The sequence below is a fragment of the Pelmatolapia mariae genome, linkage group LG16_19 (assembly GCF_036321145.2).
Source record: "Pelmatolapia mariae isolate MD_Pm_ZW linkage group LG16_19, Pm_UMD_F_2, whole genome shotgun sequence".
Taxonomy (NCBI): Eukaryota; Metazoa; Chordata; class Actinopteri; order Cichliformes; family Cichlidae; genus Pelmatolapia; species Pelmatolapia mariae.
The window spans coordinates 66821130-66838923 of record NC_086241.1 but is presented as its reverse complement, the minus strand read 5'-3'; the positions used below and the strand labels follow the sequence as shown (position 1 = coordinate 66838923).

Sequence of the window (17794 nt, the reverse complement as noted above, 5' to 3'; positions counted from 1 at the left end):
CTCCCTGTCTCTCTCTCTCTTTGTCGTGTTTCTGTCTACAAACTTTTCCTCCGTCTCTCTCTCCCAGGGTCCTTCACCGGCAGCGGAAGCACCGAAGCTGGAAGCATCACCACGACGACAACAGATTCAGTCGACCAGGTGTCTCCCACCATGCCCCGTGCCACAAAGAACAGAGTTTCCGGGAAACTCCGCCGATCAGCCAGCGCTATAAGCAAATCCTCCAACTGAGCTCTTCAACCCGTCCCCCTCTTCCCCCTACCCGAGTGCCGCCTTCAGTCTTTTCTGGAAAAACCTCACAAACTCAGCCGCGACTGCAAGAAATTACTTTAATGTTTCATTTTTTTCCTTTTTTGTGACATGTAAACATTAACTGGAGCATACGGCAATTTTTAATTTAAGTGGCAATCATTGATTTCTTTGTCAGTACATTTCATTTTGTTGTGGTGTTAACTGAGACAGGTGTGTACGTGAAAGTAAGCTATTTATGTTCGTTGGTTTCAGCATAGGAGGCACCTGCAATGATTTTATCCTCATTTTCTAGAGCGCTCACGTGCGCTAGAAAAACACTTAAAGTTCTTACTGTAGTAAGGTAATGGGAGACTGTTTTACCCAGTTTCTGTAGTTCCTCTGTCCCAGCACTTCATGTAACAAAGCACTGATGACGCAGCTGTAAATGACACCACGCTAAAACTGCACAAGAGTTTGGTATCCATTTATAAATATGTCTGCCTTTTATACCTCTGTTTGCATCGCCACAGCCTCTCTGTGTCAAAGATACCATTTCAGTTAGCGGCAGTGTGATGCCGTCCCATCTACGTGGGGGAATGATGTTCCTGCAGGGAAAAGCACCAATGGATGGGGAAAGCCTCCCCTGAATGTTTCGCATTCGCTGCACTAGTACACGGGAGTCCCTGCAGCATGTGCAGCCAGAGGCTGTTTAATTGTTTTGAACTCGGAGTGGACAATCGATGACGTCTTTCTAACTTGAGCTGAAATGACATTTGGGTTTCGTTTTTTTTACTACTCTAATTTTCCTTTTTAAATGAATTCCAATGGATCGTGTCATTATTTGATTTATGCAACTGCGCTGGAATGAGAAAACACTGCGTTTGTAATTGTTTTCTGATGTCGTTAACATAGGCTCATGTCCGGTAATTGAATAAGTTCCTCCTGTCTCTTTCCTCCGCTATCAGTTTCCCTGTCCTGTAAAGCCGAGACATCGACATTCCAACATTCCCAACACACGCCGACCACGGTCTTTGCACTGGCTCTTGTCAGTTAACATCAAATGCTTCTTTGTTCTTGGATGTAAATTGCTTTAAATATTATTTGTTGATGTCAGTCTGTTGGATGGACTGTTTGAATTATCTTTTGCGGTGTTGTGTGTTCGTGTGGTGTTTAAAGGAAAAATGCCGCCAGAGCCTCAGGTAACTCCATGCACTGGTGTGTGTGTGTGTGTGAGATTGTGTTTCTGAGGGAGCTTCTCACAGTGCCTGTGTAATGTCTGTCTTCTAAGATGATGTCCCACATTATTTCCACACCCCACAATCAAATCTCAGCGTCCCGTCTCCTCCTCGGGAGTAAAAAAAAAAACAAAAAAAGTCTCTTCCTCCCTCTGCGTCTCTAAAGATCACGTCTCATGAAAACGGCAACAGATGGATTTTTGGTCTTTATTTATTGGTGGTGTGCTGCCACCTTCTTTGTGTCAGTGGCATCCATTCGTCCTCTTTCCCATGATCCTCTTCCCATGTCATGGCCTCCTGAGGCCACGGGAGGGGGTGGCGGTGGGGAGGAGGAGGGGGCTGGGTTTAGGTGGCATGCCAGAGCTGAACTCTTAACAGCCCTCCTAGCAACAGCCAGCCCGCCTCTCGCACTCCTCCAAACTGCCAGCTCGGGTTGTCATGGTAGCCAGGTGTCCCCCGCCTCCCCTCCCTCCCGCTCACCCACTCACTCGCAAACATACTCACTCACATAAACACACTATAGACTCTCACCCTCTGAGGGCTCCACCTAAGCTGCAACACTATCCCCCATCTGTTGCACTACTATGCCTTACTTTCCCCGCGTTCCTCTGTCAGTTTCTCCACCATCTGACCTCCTGTTGGTCCGTTCCCCGAGCAGGATGTGGGGAATCCCCGCAGCAGGAGGAGGACTGACAGATCTGTGCTCTCTTTATTTTATTTGTTGTCATTTTTGAGGAATGTATAGATATATAGGCCTGGATCACATCTATGGTTTTAATTTTCCCCAAAGCCACTTGAAGGAGCTGACCATGATGTTGATCCAAAGATTGTAGCTTATAGAATATGTCTGTTAAAAGGAGGGCTCGCGCCTTCCTTTCGGAGGATTAGTCACTGGAGGTGTTAGTTCGGACCAAGATAAGATTGTGTCTTATACGCGTGAAGAAATTGAGCTAGTCTTAGTTTTAGTTATTTTCTCCTTCTCGTTTTAGAAATCCTTGTACATTGTGTCAAATTTGAGGGCTTCATTGCCCTCAGGATATAAATATATTAATGCCTGTAATATAATCTTTGTATAAGAGGGGGAAAAAGCTTGAAACTTTCATCATTACTTGTCAACATATCAAACTGTTTTTAATGACCGAAGTCCTGCTATCTTTATTAGAAATGTGAAAACTGAAACATTTCATTAAATCGATTTGAAATTCTACCTGTCGTTTGCTGTTTTTCCTCATTATCCGGAGATTTGTGAGGTTTGTGTGTGTGGTTATGATGGTGCTGTTGCCATGGGCTTTCTGACCCTGGCCTGGCCATGCTGGCAGCAGCAGGAGTAATCTGACCCTCCTCCCATCTGTCTCCCCTGCTGCTCTGCCCTGCTTAGAGGAGCATAATGGAACCCCACCAGGAGGTACAGGTGCAATTGGTTGCAGCATCTACAGGTGCCCTGCCTCTCCTGGGCCACATAAAGACGCAAGAAAAGTACTTGACTGTAATTGGAGCCCTTAAATTGTGCATGCGTGAGAAAGAAACCTAATGTTGCCCCATTTTCACCCGGCTCGGCACTGTTTGCTTGTTTGTCACCGACTCTGAGATACGTTACGACAGAACAAGCTGATATCCCTGTGATTACTACCAAATTGTGTTATTTCGTGTGTTACACTGGCAGCTGCAGTCAATTTTCACACTTCAAATCTCACTCTTTCTTAATGTATTGTCAGTGTTGCCTGGAGGAGCTCGAGGAGGGGGTAACACTGAAAAGTTTGCCTTCTCTTTGGCCTTGCATCGCTGCAGGAGTTTTAATAAGCACAAGAACTCTGCAGAAGCAGGAAGAGACTGTGAGGAGTTCAAGTTAGTGAAGAGGTGATGTTTTTAAATGTGTGTATATATATATTTATTTTTACACATTAGTCTTTCAGTTGACCTTTTTTTTTTGTCATCACTGATTGGCCTGTGAGGTCAGCTATATGTGTCTTTTGCTAAATTACCACTAACTTAATGCTTTATGGATTCTGGAGGTCAGCTTTGAAGCCAGTTGTGCCCTGATGTGTCCTAAATCATTTGAAAACAACCGAAGCAGGAAAATAAATCGAGTTGTATGAGTTCTCCAAAGCAGACAGATGTTTTACTGCTGCAGAGGTGAGCTCTGATCCACCACCTCTTTGTCCTGCTGTCATGTCCTGACGTGGTATTAAGAGGGTGAATTTATGATTAGGCCTTAAGTGCTTCACTGAGGCAGCGAAACGGCGTCTATTGAGCCACCGCAGCGATGATTTACGCAGAATAAGTCTGATGTCGAAGGCACAGGGGGGTTTAGCCAAGGGAGTTGGACTTTCTCCCTGTTAAAGACGACTAAATAGATTGGTATCGTTTTGGAGTGTCACCATGTGTGGGAGAGGTGTTGAAGAGGAACCGTTACAGGTTTTGAAAGGTGACTTGGTTTAATTTCACACTGTCAAAGTTTAACAATTTGTCATCTCGCTGCTGTACTTCAGGAGGCTGCTGTCAGAATCAACTTCAAATCAGCTGATCAGGCATAAAAAATGGGACAAAAAGTGCCCACGATGCCTCCTGTAGAACATTTTAGTCGAATAGAGTTTAAAATATGTGTGGAGGAACGGAGCGGGATTTATTTTTGGTGTGTGTTCCTGTGCGCACTGCGCAGTTTGCGGGTTGAAATTAAGAAAACGACTGATGCACGTGGGCATTTTGGCATTTCTTCTCGGCTTTCCCAAAAGGAGCAAAACCAGAATGAGCCACGAGCTCATTGTGATTTAGTAATAATTATTGTAACACGAAGAGTTTTGTTTGGACATAAAGTTCATTGGTGTCTGTGTGAAAAGCGTCTTGAGACCACGTGTCCTTTGGAAAATATTTTATTTCGATAGACAACAACGATATACACATACAATCAAAGCGCTATAAAAGCCAACATTTAAGAAAAATAACTTGTCCTTAAAAAAGATTGCATCTAAGGTAAGAGCTTTACGTTTTTTCCTCTTTTTTTTATTTTTTTTTATTTTTTTTTTTTTTTACAAGAGCTGTGGAGATTGAAGATTAAAACCCGACCCACGACATTTATCACAACTCATAAATTTGACAAAAGGAAACAAAACAAAAAAACACAAAAGATTTGGCTATACGACATGTAAACTGCCAGAACGATTCACAGGAAAAAATCACGACAAACACAATAAGTTACATAAAATAATTAGAATAAATAAATAAATAAACATATGATGACAAATATTGCAACAATTTTCAATAATAATAATAATAAAATATGTGCCAGCATTCAAATTAAAACAATCTATGTTGACTTTTTTAAGGCAGTTATACAGCGGGATTTGGATGTGTACGTAGGCTATTTCGGACTAGGCTTATTTGTATACTAAAGGCATTTGTGGTTCTACTAAACAGGGAATTCCTCAGTCACTCTTTTTTTTTTCCTCCATCAACACTAAGTTCTGTCATTCACAAACTAGCGTAAAGCTACAGTGATAGAGCAATCACGGCCGGTGAAGTCAACAGGCTTTGATGGGGAAAAGGATTTCTGAGAAATTTAAGACATTTCTTAGGTCTAGAAGCTATCGTTGAACATGTGCTGTCCTAGAAAAATACCCTTTAACAGTCAAACTAACGCTTTGTATTCGTTTTTTTTAATCTTGATAAACTAATATGAGAAAGAAAATCTCAAAATAGGCCTATATGTAATTCAAATATAGAGAGAAGCATTCAACAATCACTGATTGGCATGGAAAAGACACCATTTAAACGTTTAACCGCCCTGCCTTTCATTGGCCTAAAGTTATGGCAGTGAGCACAAACCCTTTGTGTTTTCGTTTCTTTTCTTTTTTTAAGCCCCAAAGCCACTTTTCTATCCGCTTCTTAATTATTATTTTTTTATTTAATTTTCCACCATCAAAGGCACGAGTTCTGTGTTGTCTTTAGCAGGCGGGGCGCACCGGCATTTGGAGCAGGATCACCTGCCTGTTCTCCGAGGGGTGGCACTTGTTTATGTGCCTGGTGAGCCCCGGCGAGCTGTAGAGGGTGGCGGGGCAGTATTTGCACGGGTAAATCTGGGAGGAGTGCATGAGGCGCAGGTGTCTCTCCTGGCCGGCCCTGCTGGTGAAGCTCTCCCGGCACACCGGGCACAGCAGGCAGTCCACCGGGCTCAGATTGAGGGGGCTTTGGTTTGAGGCTTCCGCTGAGGATGAGGATGATGACGCTGATGAGGAGGTGTTTGACTCCGGAGCCTGCTCTGCCGGGCGGTCGCTGGTTTGAAACCTGTGCTCCTCCAGCACTTTCTTTTGCAGGGCCTGGTGTCCCATGATGTGTTTCCTTAGGCACGCCTGCCGCTTAAACCTCTTCCCGCAGAACTGGCAGTCATAGCAGCCATCTTCAGAACCCGATTCGGACAGACCTGGACTCGGGGTGTCTCTGTCACTCATGTCTTTGGCTTCGTCGGAGACTGACTTGACACCTAGTGGTGGCATTTTGGCCATTTCAGGTTTGATGCCCTGCGCGGGTGGCATGGCGGGCGTGCCGGTGGTCCGGGGTTTGTGCCAGCGGCGGTGAGAGGCGAGGTTTGCCGGGCAGCTGAACATCTTATCGCACTCAGGACACCGGTACTCGACCCTGACTATGCGGGAGCACTTGTGCTGAGCCAGGGAGAACGGATCCGCGTACGCCTCCTTGCACAGCTGGCACACGAACTCCCCCAGAGGTTTGTTTCCTGCGGAGGACTGAGCCCGCGGCTTCATCTCCACCGGTCCCTCTTTGATTTTGAGACCAAGCACCGGAGAAGTCGTCACCTCGTCTTCAAAGTTGAGTTTCCTAATGGCTTTGGGTTTTTTGGATGCGGCTTTAGATTTGCGCTCCGTTCCATCAGTTGCGGGTCTTTTGGTGCCGACCCGGTTGCTTGGTCCCGGGAGGCTGCTGCTGCTGCTGCTGCTGGTGGTGCTGGTGCCGCTGCGGCTGCTGTTGCTGGTGCCGATTTTCAGGTCGACCGGGGCGTACAGGAGGTGATCCAGACCGGAGAGGGAGGCGGGTGTTGGGAATGACTCGGCAGAAATAGGCGAGCCCAGATTGAAACTTCGCTCGAAATATCCCCTGTCGTGCTCCTTGCTGATTGGCCGGGTGGGGCTGTAGAGGGCTTGGCACACGGCTTCTGGGTTGCCGAACTGTGCCGGCTTCTCCATTCTTGGCACCGACGCGTCAGCTGCGGTGAAATCCGGCGATGCGGAGGCGCGGTCCGGACTGGACGCCACTGAAATCGGCGGGGATGGGTCCGTGTGACTCGGCAAGGCAGCTGGGGTGGGTGGCTCCTGGAGGTCATCATCGTCTGACCGAGTCCTGTAGGAAACATGTGCAGATTTCTTGTTTCTTTTTACCAGGAATCCTTTGGGCATCTTGGCGAGGAACGGCGAAAAGGCACTTCGGGGAGGTGGGTAAAATCTGGAGTATCCAGGTTTGAAAAATATGGCAACACTAGAGGCTTATGGGACTTGATTTCCCCAGTATATCGATCCCTCTGTTGCTGAAATGTTTTCGTCTCCAAGGCATAGCTCCACTCTTTTTATGCCGGAATGATGCTATTGTTCTCGCCCCCCCTGTTGCAGCATCCCCGACCAATCGGATGAAACCAAGATCCCAGTGGATTTTATTGTGGGAGGGCTCAGATCCTGGGTTTGCTGGATTTCGTTGGAGGATGTGCAGATAGCTTAGCAGATGTACTGGCGGTTTATTACATTAATGTGTGCGCTCGGCCCCTCCCCGACAGAGGCACACGCCGGACCCTCCTCTTTTTACGGTCTGATGGGCCCCTACACAAATGCACACGTGCCACATCTTTGTGGTTCTCCTCCGGGGGTCCTGGAGTTGCCAAAAGGAAATGTCCGTCACCGCCACAATTATCACAATTTCGAATTAAAACTGGGTGAGACGAGCTTGGTTAAACAGAAACCCAAAGGTGTGTTTCTTCACGTGTCCGCTGTGGTGCTGGTCAGAGAGGCGGCTCGCCTCACACACGGCTGTAAAACTGTGTTTGCAGTGCACAGTCATCCAGTTTGTTTTAAGACTAAACATTTTTTCTATCCACGCACTTGACTCGTTTACGCGTGACCTTTACGCGCGTTCCGCGGGCACATCAGTGAACTAAAGACACTTTTTAAAGACCTTTATTTTTATTACGTCTTGAATAAACACTACAGAGGGAGTGTTTCTTTATTTTAGGGCACGTGTCTGTCTCGGTAGTTTAACTCGACATATAAATCAGGCATCTCGCTGCATACATAAGTAATAAGAAGGCCCTCTGGTCTTTGTGCACAATGGCCACGTCTGCCCGTGCTTGGATATCCTGTCTCTCTTTTTTCCGTTTGAAAGGCAAATTGACCTCTTAACTGTGAAACGGGACTCACGGCCAATCTGGCCCACAGCTAGACGCGTGCTGGGCGGAATCAGTGCTCCAGACAAAGAAGGCCGAAGCCGAATTTCGTGTTGGGGAAAAATGCTGCCCAGATATTCAGAGCTAAAATGTGGCTGATGTAGCTGCAGGATAGCCCAAAAGTGTTTTCGGGATGTTAGAAGTTGAGTACAATTCTGCTGGAAGAAGCTAATCTAAGTTTGGATTGTGTCGGATCCACGTTTTTAACAAACTGAACGGTTTGATTTACTTTCAAATGTCTCAAAGCAAAACTCAGCTTGAGTTAAACTGACTCATTTCGCAGCACGTCTCCATCTAACAAAGACAGACCGCACTGTTGTCTATTTCTCTTCACCGTCAGCGCTCTGTGATTTTCTCATATTTCGTGTGCAAGTCTTCTTTTTTTCGCCATAATGGCTAAATGTATGCGGCAGTGCGCCACTTGGCAGAGTGTGCATTCTTTTTCCCTTTCAGTCGGCAGACCAGGGAGGAATTAATCTCCATCATCGGACATTGTTCCCCTCATTTGCATAAAGCTGCAGTATGACCAAGTCAAATAATTGCACAATCGGAGCCGAGCCGCAGGCCTGTGCCTTGCTTTCAATAGGCCTCTGTGCCCCGGTGCCTCCTCACCTGCCTGAAAACACACCGTTATGTTTGTTGGAAATGGTTAAATGATAGATTAGCTGAATAATAATGTAACAAAGTCTGAAATGCCCATGAGGCAGACTTAAAACTGCGGGAAACCTTTAAATTATTTCAGTAAGTGACAAAGTTTGACCACGATTTTGAAGTTTTCTCTGAGAATCACGTTTAAACGTGTCGTTCATCTAATCGTAGCTGGGTTTTTTTTGTTGTTTTTGTATGTTGTTTTATTTTCACGGGTTTCATCGACTGGCCCAGAGGTAATTATAGATTTTCTCTAATTGAGAAACCTCTCTAAAACCTTATTTCTGTCCCTGCTGCATCACGCTCTCCTCCGCCGCTCTGTAACTGTTGTTCTTTCAGTCTGCGCGTCTATTAGTCGTGGTTTGTTGGGACTACAAGCTTTGATGGCATTTTAACGAGTTCCTCTTTCCCCCGAGATAATTTCTGTGGGGCGCGTGGGCCGGTGTGTTGGCCTTGGCCGTACCGACGCATGCGCGTGTTTGCTCAGTGGCGCGTGCTGCCCTGCGCGGACGGGAAGCATAGGCGCCTAATTAGCATACAGCTGCAGCTGCTTTAACGCAGGCCCAACTCCATCCTTCTAACCTTATGGCATGCTATAGGAGTCCACTATTGCTCGAATTTGCCTCTTTCTTACAGGTTATGATGTTTATGTTGAAATATAATATCGGTAAACGTGTAAAATATATCAATAAGTACATTTTAGATGTTTTTTTTCATTGAGGTTAAATCACATTTCTTTGCTAAAGGCACGCTTTGTTTTGTTTTTTGTCCATCCTTTTGCAAATAAGCTCTTACAATGACTGCTAAACCTTTGTAGGCCTGTTAGTTTATGGCTTAACTGCATCACCAGAAGCCTGATTTGAATACTGGTCCATTTCTGAGCTTCTGGCTTCAGAGCTCAGCTCTTACTTCATTGCACCACCTACAGGATGAAGGGTTAAACTCGGTGACAAAGGCAGAGTTTACCTCCAGTCACCAGAACCTAATGATCTTTTAGGCATCACCACATAGTTTGTGTTCAGCATTACTCGTGATTACAGACGGAGCTTTGGAGCCGTTTGGTCATGTCACACAGATTGGATTACACTTATTCTCGCTGTAGCTGTACAGACACCTCCTGTACATCCCTGATGAATGATTGCCTCCATGTGCTGTGCCAATCAAAGCCAATTTGAAAGTGCAATAGGACGTGACTGTAATTGGTGCTCACTACAGGGCCACATTCAATGCACTGTCAATCAATTATTGTAATGGATTAGCTGAGCTCCTATTCTGGCTGGTTGTAATCTGATAGAGGGCTTTTTCAGCACCATGGAGAGAGCCAGCGAGGGATCCAGATTTAATCAGACTGGCTGTGGACACAGCACAGCCTCGGCTACAGCCTTTGTCCCCAACGCTGAGAGCAGGCAGAGACCAGCAGTAGAACAGAGATGCAGCAGAACAAAAGAGCCTAATGAAGCCATTGTTTTTTTTTGTTTTTTTTTTAATATCCTTGTTCAAAACACACAGACACAATTTTTATCAAGGGAAACAGTGTTTTACTTCACTCTCGTCCAGTCATCCGGCTTCACCGGCTCCATATTCCTCGACTTATTCAATACCTTCAAAGCTCGCAGTGACTTGGCATTCTCATATTTTTCAGACCTTCACCCTTACACCCCTTCCCAGTTTCAGCTGCTCTTCTGACTGCTCCTCACTTCAAACCTAACACCACGGGTGCCCGAGCTTTCAGCTGTGGTGCAACTCATCACCTCTACACCTTCGCCAGCTTGACTCTTTGTCACAGTTCAAATCTCAGCTCAAAACCTGCCTGTTTTCATTTGCATATCAGCTGTAATCATCCTGTTATGTTTTACTTGTTGTTTAGCGTTGTGTAAGATGACCTCGAGTGTTTGAAACACGCCAACGGATGAAATGTGTTATTGCTGTTGTCGTCTCCAGCTCTAAGTTAGTCGGTGCGTTTTCCCTCACTGTGGGAAAATAAATTTATTTTTAAAAATAACTGCAGTTCTAAAACACCTTTGTATTCAAGTTTCCAGATACTGACTGTAAACTGAAGGATTTTAGTGCCTGAAGTACTTTGTTTGAAGGTCACATCTCTAATGCGGGCTAACACCTTAGTTTCCTGCTCTCTGACCAGAGATCATCGTGGCTGTTTTCACAATTTGCGTCCCGTGTGACCTGGAAAACCATCTGTAGGCGATGTGGGGGAATTCAACAAGTCCCTGCGAGGCAGGAGTCAAACTGCTCCTGTAAAGAGCAACAATAGTAAAAGGTTTGTAGAAAAGAAGTCAGACGGTAGAGCCAGAGGATCAATGGGGAAATTGGCTGTTTAGCAACGAGTGCAGCACGGAGGTCACTGTCTAGACTTTAAAGTGTACTTTGGATGGATGCCCATGAGACCAGGTTACTGTGAAAAGCCCCATAAAGTGGTATAGCTCTGAGCTTAAGACTAATGGACCTGGTGGACCTGACTGGGAATGTCCCTGATGCCATCTGTACGTTTGACGGTGATGCTGATGACTTTATGACAGCACAGACAGATGTTTTCTGGCTTTAATGACATTTCTAAAAAGGTTCTGTGGATCTAGCTGGCAAAACAGTCTTTTTGGAATATAGCCGCAGTGCATCTTTAGAGGGGGATTGTGAGGAAATCCAAGGCGAATAAACGAGAATGCCACGAATGCTTTTAGTGTTTATATCAAACATCGTATGATCAGACATGTGAACAAAGGCTTCAAAGGGACAACACCAGATTTTTCCCCCCTTGTAAAGAGCCTGTTATTAAAAGGAGGTCTTTCTGCATATCAGGCATCAGTTGCTGGAGTCCCAGGGGCATGTTTAGCTCTAATTTACTCATCAAAAACATCAGAGTGTCTCTCAATAATCTCTGCAGTCCATTGGTTGTTTGGGGTGGAGTCCCCTGTCAGAAAGCATGCCCTGGAATGTTAAACACTAATTCACCTCTGAGCGGTGGAGGTGGATAAAGTGATTGTTCTATCTGGGAGCTGATTAAAACAGGCTCTAGCCCGTTTCTCCCCTCTGCGTTCACCTCTGACGTCCATCACATTCATTTCAGTATTCATGAGTGGATGAGAAAGCCCAGGCAGAGCGGCTGCCGTATTACGGATAATAAGGCCAGCGGGCACCACATTCACTGCCACAGGTTCCCCCACCCCCACCCCTGCCCCAGCTCATTCAATTACTCTACAAGAGTTCTCTGAGGCACAGCTGCACTATGGGGGTAAAGAGGAGCAAATTGAGGTACATTCATATAGACGCACACACACTCACGCACCTCACAGATACAAAGAAGTGGAGGAGGTACGCACACGGCAGCGAGAGCAGCCAGCGTATAAAGGATCTCACTGACAGGCATTTAGCTTAGTAGTCAATACATTACACAAGTAGACAACAAAAAAAGGCTCATCCTCTCTAACTCACTGGCTCCCTGAAGATTATATTGATAATGACTCTATAAGAGAAATGAAACCAAGGCCATTCCTCATAGACTCCATATATGAGGTTGCCATTATCTTGATGAAAGTGTAGACAGCAGCTGTATCATCTACGAGCATGAAAGATGGACTCTGGCAGACCTAATGGGCCATATCCGTTATCTATTGATTATCATCCATTCATCTAAAGATGCATTAGGGCCGTGTGAAAATCTCTGTTAAAAACATAACTGCCTGCTTCCTGAATTATTTACAGAGTTAGGTTTTAAACAATGGCTCTAAATGTGATTGTCCACCTGGTGTTATCACTCAAGAGAAGACTGGCTGCTCTCCGTGGTGCTGAACTTCTCCCCTGGAGTTTACAGTAGCAGCTGTCTCGTAGAGCACTGAGGTCTGTAAAACACTTAATGTGTAAATCCTGCTCTCAGTGCGCCAATAAAACACCAATTTTTCCACTGTGCGTGCTTTGATTGGTTTTAAAATTAAAATTATACATAATACTTTTTGGAAATTCATGTATTTGCTCATGTCCCACACAACGATTGGCCAAATCTTTGCATTTCTAATGGAAATGTTTGGCTTATCTTAGTAAAGCACAGCGCTCTCCTTTTAAGTAAATTTATCCTTTTGTTTTTATCCTTTTGTTATAAGTGTTATAAGGGTAAAACCACAGCCTGTAACATGATATCGCGAGTTTAGCCGTTTCCCTTGCTTTCAGCTTTTCTGCAGATTCATATTTACTTAAATCAGCGAGAGTGGTATTGATTCTCTTTTCAAACACTTACTCTAGCAACTTAAATTGTAGGCTACAGAAAAAGATGAACGTAGCCACCGTGATGTCTCCAGTCAGATTTGAAGCTTTATGCTGGAGCATCTTGGATTTTTTATTTTTATTTTTTTAGCGGTGGATCTATGAAACTGAGGAAATCCCAATGCAGACTTGTAAAAAGCTAGTGATTGAGATCATCGATTCAACAGGAAAGCGTTTAATAAGGTCATAAATTAAGGGAGCAAGAAGGTCATTTTCTCATAGATTTCTATACAATGCATCTTTTTTTTTAAGGAATAGGAGTCGCCCCCTGCTGGCAGTCAGAAAAAATACAGATTTAGGGCACATGTGCACTGGCTTCAGTGCAGCATGTAGTCTGTTTAGTAAGCCTGTTTCACAGACATATCTTCGAGTATTACGGCCACACGTTGACTTTAATAACGTACCTACTTTCAGCCGCTCCTTTATTCACCAGGGTCCTCACAGCAGGTAACTCTGCACGTGTGATTGGCAGATTTTTACACTAAATCAAACGTGTTTCGCTCCTTAGATGAATGTGTAAACCACTTTATCTTTCATTAATATAACAAATGCTATGTCATCATGACATATCTTTTTCTCCTGCTCTCACAGTTCTCCGCTGAGATTTATCAAAATCTAACAAATGCATAAGTCCTGGAGACATTTTGAGCTCAATTATCAAGTCCACCCTTAACACATGTACATTTCTTGACATTTGATTTGGGAATTTTCCAAACAAAGAATTCACAGAATTGGTACACTCTTCATTAGATTGCATAATTTGCATTCTCTTGTAATTGTGCTGCTTCCTTGATTATTAAATGATCACCCTAATTAGGGAGCATAATAGGGTTAATCAGACTCTGCTCGTCACACTTATTATTCCTCCAAAAAATGAAGGAAAAAGATACAGTACTTGATTAATTATATCAGCCTTTTCATCAGCTGGGCTACCATCCCCCCCTGAAATTAATATCATGTTGTAAATGGAAGGAAGGAGCTGGCCGGACACAGACAGATGAAAGATTTCACTCAAATTAATTAAGCACTAATTATGCGGCGGGAGTTGGGAGCAGTTTGCATAATGAGCTCTATCAAAAGAGATCAGTCATGAAGAGGGACTGTAGAGTTTCTATACAGCCTTCAGATCATACAGACACACCACTGCACTGCACGAAGAGGGCTAGCAGAGAAGTGGGAAGAGGGTTAAAGCACTTCGATGCTTGAGTCGTGAGGTTGAGGAGTGTTTTGTTTGGTTTGTCAACATGCCGAGGATCAGAGCCTTCCTCACTTGTGCCACAAATATGGATTATTCCATTCTCACTTAAAGGTATCACATCTGTCCCGGGGCTGTGTATGTAATTTTTTTCTTCCAGCTTAAGAATGAGATAATGAATTCCCCAGTCTGGCGAGAGGAAATAAGAACAGAATGTACCTATAAGTCCAAGCTAATCACAAACAACCTGCATCCACACTCGAGGGAGCTTTAAAGACCCTAATCACCTCCCACTCCAATTCTTGTGGTGTTCTGTTATTGCTGATCAGGGACTACACTGTGGCTATCTATTTAGACAATGGGAAAAGGGATTAAATAGACAGAAACTCTAGGTCTTAATCGCCTGTTTAATCACTGCAACTGTGCAGTCTGTGGAGCTGAGTTACTTGAACTGATTTGTGCCATAGCAGCAGCAATCATGCATTGGCTAATCAGGGTGCACAGCCCGGAACTGCCCTTCAAGGTCTCCGAGTGGAATTACAAAGACTATGATTAGTTAATCAAATGAAGAACCCAATGTCCTTTCTTTATTTGTGTATACACCTTATCTAAATGGAAATTGTATAGCTGAGGCACTTCCAGAAGGGCACATCTACATGTGAATGATCCTCCTCGAGTCCTTGGCACTGAATGCAGAATAAGATCTTTCACTCCCAATCATCGTGTTATGGCATTGTGGGGACTTTTACATGTCTGAATGATATTTGTTGTCGATGCACGTGCGAATGATGCAATCACTCCGTCTGTTGTCAAGTAAATCACAAAGCACTAGACAGCAACTCTTCGAACGCTCGTGATGATCTGTGACAGAATGTCAAGACTGTATTACTTTGAGAAAGGAGAGAGGGGGAAGCAGACGGACAGCTTTCCGATTATGACGATAAACAAAAAGGAATTAATCAAATGTGCAAAAGGCTAGTATGTATGTATGTGGCACAGAGATGCTGTATGTAAGCCTTTAATCATGTTGGGTCTCTGCTAATCAGGTAGCCTCCTCTCATTGTTTCCTACCAGAGTCCAGATGATCTTTCCATCATCTGGATTCACTTACTGGTAATATCACAAATCTGTTGTAAAGACAACCAACCAACCAATACATCAAACAAATACACCAAAGATTAAAATTGTGTTTAAGCAGCTATATGTATTACTGATGCTCAGCTCATCTAAACTTTAGTCTCTCCTCTCAGCACACAGAGATCAGAGCGACCTTCCAGGAATGGTGGTGCTATGGTCCAGAGAATTGATTGGTCAGTAGGAGGTGATTTCATACCTGCTGATCTCTAGTCTGCATCATAACCTGCTCCAGAAAGGTTATCTGGATAAGATGAAACCCTGCTTTGTAAAACTGGGCCCTGTTCTGACAGTAAATTAAGAAAATATTGAAAAAGTCACCATGTGGAATACAGAGTTCTGTTCTTTAACTCTAAAGGTGACCATTTTCACCATCATCATTTTAGCTTTTCTTTTATGATCTGCTGACTCATATCTTAGTGACCGGCAGTAGTGGCACATCCATCCTTTTTGGTCCTTTTGGACACTACTGGGTTCCATGATTAACCAAAACAACGCCATGCAGGACCATAAAGTCATCAGGAACGTGCTTATTGAGTTCACTCGTCAAAGAAGCCAGTGTTTAAATTTCCGTAGGCTTCTACACTGAGGACTTATTTTTGCAACTACAGGAGATTACAACAAATGTAGATTAAGCCACTTACTTCACTTGTCTGACCCAGAAGTTAGGTCCATCCTTTATATACAGTCTATCGCCTGGTTTTTGTCCTTCTGTAATAAATTTTTCTCCTGGACATTTTTACTAGTTTGCATTAATTTGCTAATGCACTAATGGCTTGTGTAGGTTTTCTCTGCACAAATACATTTTCTGTTATGTTGCTTTGTGACTCACCTAGTTCATTTAAATCAGATTCAAAAATTATGGTGAAAATGACTCAAAATAATCAAAACATCTAAAACTCCGGTAAAACCTTCACTTGAACTACAACTGAATTTTAGCATCAACAGTCAACAACATGCTACATTTTAGTTGTTTCCAGTTGCTTTTAAATAACAAATATGTTCTGGGTTCACTACATGGTGTCCAAGAGTGTACAAGTCCAAGGTGGGAATGCCATAAAATGGATGCATCCGTGTGTCTTTTATTGAAATGCTCGTGCTAATGAAACAAGAATTCCAAAGGATGCTGTAAGAGTGTCGTTGACTCGGCCCAGCCAAAAGCACATTATCATACACAGCCATTAAATGCGCTCTTTTCTTTTCGGTATTTGAAAAGCGAAAAATGCTTCCCCATATTTCCCCCCACTATTTATCACTCATAACTGTGCGTTGAATTACATTTAGATTGATTTTAAATAAAGTCATTTTTTAGTGTTAAAGCTTTCTCTGCCTCCTGTCAGACATGCTGTTTGACATTGTGACTCTTGTTCGTAAGGAGAAAAGAATTTCCCTCCATTGCTTTGTGATAACTTCCTTCCAGGGCCAGCAGACTTGACCCGCACACTCCTACTAGAATCACCTCTATTATTAGTCCGTGACAGCAGCCCCGTGGAGGGCGGGGGCCTCCCTGAAAGGTACAGGGTCGCGGATGTCCCAATCCATCTCTGTCTGCCAAGCGATTGATTGTGATTTAGTGCACGGGGCAGGAGATGGTGGGGTTCCATTCTGATGAGCGATAGGTGGGAACCCTTTGACTCCCAGCACATGGCAAGCAGAGGCAGGGCTATGATGAGGGGTCACAGGCAGCTGGTGGGGGTAACTATGGTGGTAGAAGCAAGGTGGGGGTTGTGTGGATCACAAGATAGAAGATGTCAGAGATCCAGGACAAAGCCCCTCTTCCCCAGCAGACAACCAACCGCCTGAGTCCATCACTTTACCCATCTATCACCCATCCGGCTTTGTGGGCAGCGTAACAGTTGCCTGCTAATTGTTCATCATCAGGGGGATCCATCATCAGCGACGATCAGTGTGAATAGAGAGGGGCAGGGAGGCCACATCAAAAATATAAGCCCCTATGAGGGGCGTCGTGCCAGCTGCTTGAAAAAAGTGGGTTTATCCCACTGAAAGAATGAGCGACATTACCATCCTGGATTTACCTCCAAGACATATGAACACCAAGAGTGTAAGATAGAGCTGATTGGATGCTTAGAAATGAACAGCTTCTTCATTTTTTGGATTCTGAATCAGGATTTTTCCAATATTGTGCTCTCAGAAACTCTGGGGACATACTGTGTCTGCCTTGATTAGGAGACTAAAATATGGCCAGAGTGAAGAGGATATATTTGATATCCTGTCAGATGCTCCAATTTCCCAGTTCTCCTCTAAATATCACCGACCCCAGACAGATATGCATAATACACAATATCTGACTGGAAATCAGAGGGAAATGGCTTTCACTTTTTTCTTTTTTAATTTCATTTTTAAATCTCAGTACTCAGGAGCAAAGTTCAGACAGAAAATATTCATCCCGCTGTTTTTTTTCTCCCACTTCAGGCCTGGTGTGAGACACAAGCTGTTCTAGGATGGATGTTAAGCCCAGCCGCAGCCTCGCTTCACTGGGCCGCTCCGGCAGCTTAACTCCATAATCAACCTGAGACCAGCTTTGCTAGGAAATACACTGCACGTGTTAGGCTGCATTTTTATATAATGAGGGGGTTATCTGCTGTTTACTTTTTATTATCCACCCAACCATCCATTAGCCGTTCT

At 44.2% G+C, this 17794-nt stretch overlaps 2 protein-coding genes across 7 annotated transcripts in view; one reads left to right on the top strand and one right to left on the bottom strand.

Annotated features, from left to right (window-relative positions):
* ralgapa2 (Ral GTPase activating protein catalytic subunit alpha 2) overlaps window positions 1-2626 on the top strand; it is a 93656-nt gene extending 91030 nt beyond the window's left edge. For 4 of the 6 annotated variants that reach the window (XM_063499064.1, XM_063499060.1, XM_063499062.1 and 1 more), the window contains one exon: window positions 68-2626. In XM_063499064.1, coding sequence (XP_063355134.1) covers window positions 68-228 — 161 coding nt within the window. In that variant the 3' untranslated portion in view covers window positions 229-2626. The remainder of the gene's footprint in view (window positions 1-67) is intronic. The other 2 variants (XM_063499065.1, XM_063499063.1) reach the window with 1 other exon arrangement.
* A 1720-nt stretch (window positions 2627-4346) lies between these two features.
* Window positions 4347-7138, bottom strand: insm1b (insulinoma-associated 1b). Its single transcript, XM_063498266.1, has one exon. It carries the CDS (start codon window positions 6866-6868, stop codon window positions 5405-5407), a length of 1464 nt encoding a protein of 487 aa, XP_063354336.1. The 5' UTR covers window positions 6869-7138; the 3' UTR covers window positions 4347-5404.
* Between the last annotated feature and the right edge of the window lie 10656 nt (window positions 7139-17794).

What these genes read in the sequence shown, in the direction of transcription:
- insm1b (XM_063498266.1), bottom strand. Translation starts at nt 6,868, where the DNA reads ATGCCCAAAGGATTCCTGGTAAAAAGAAACAAGAAATCTGCACATGTT.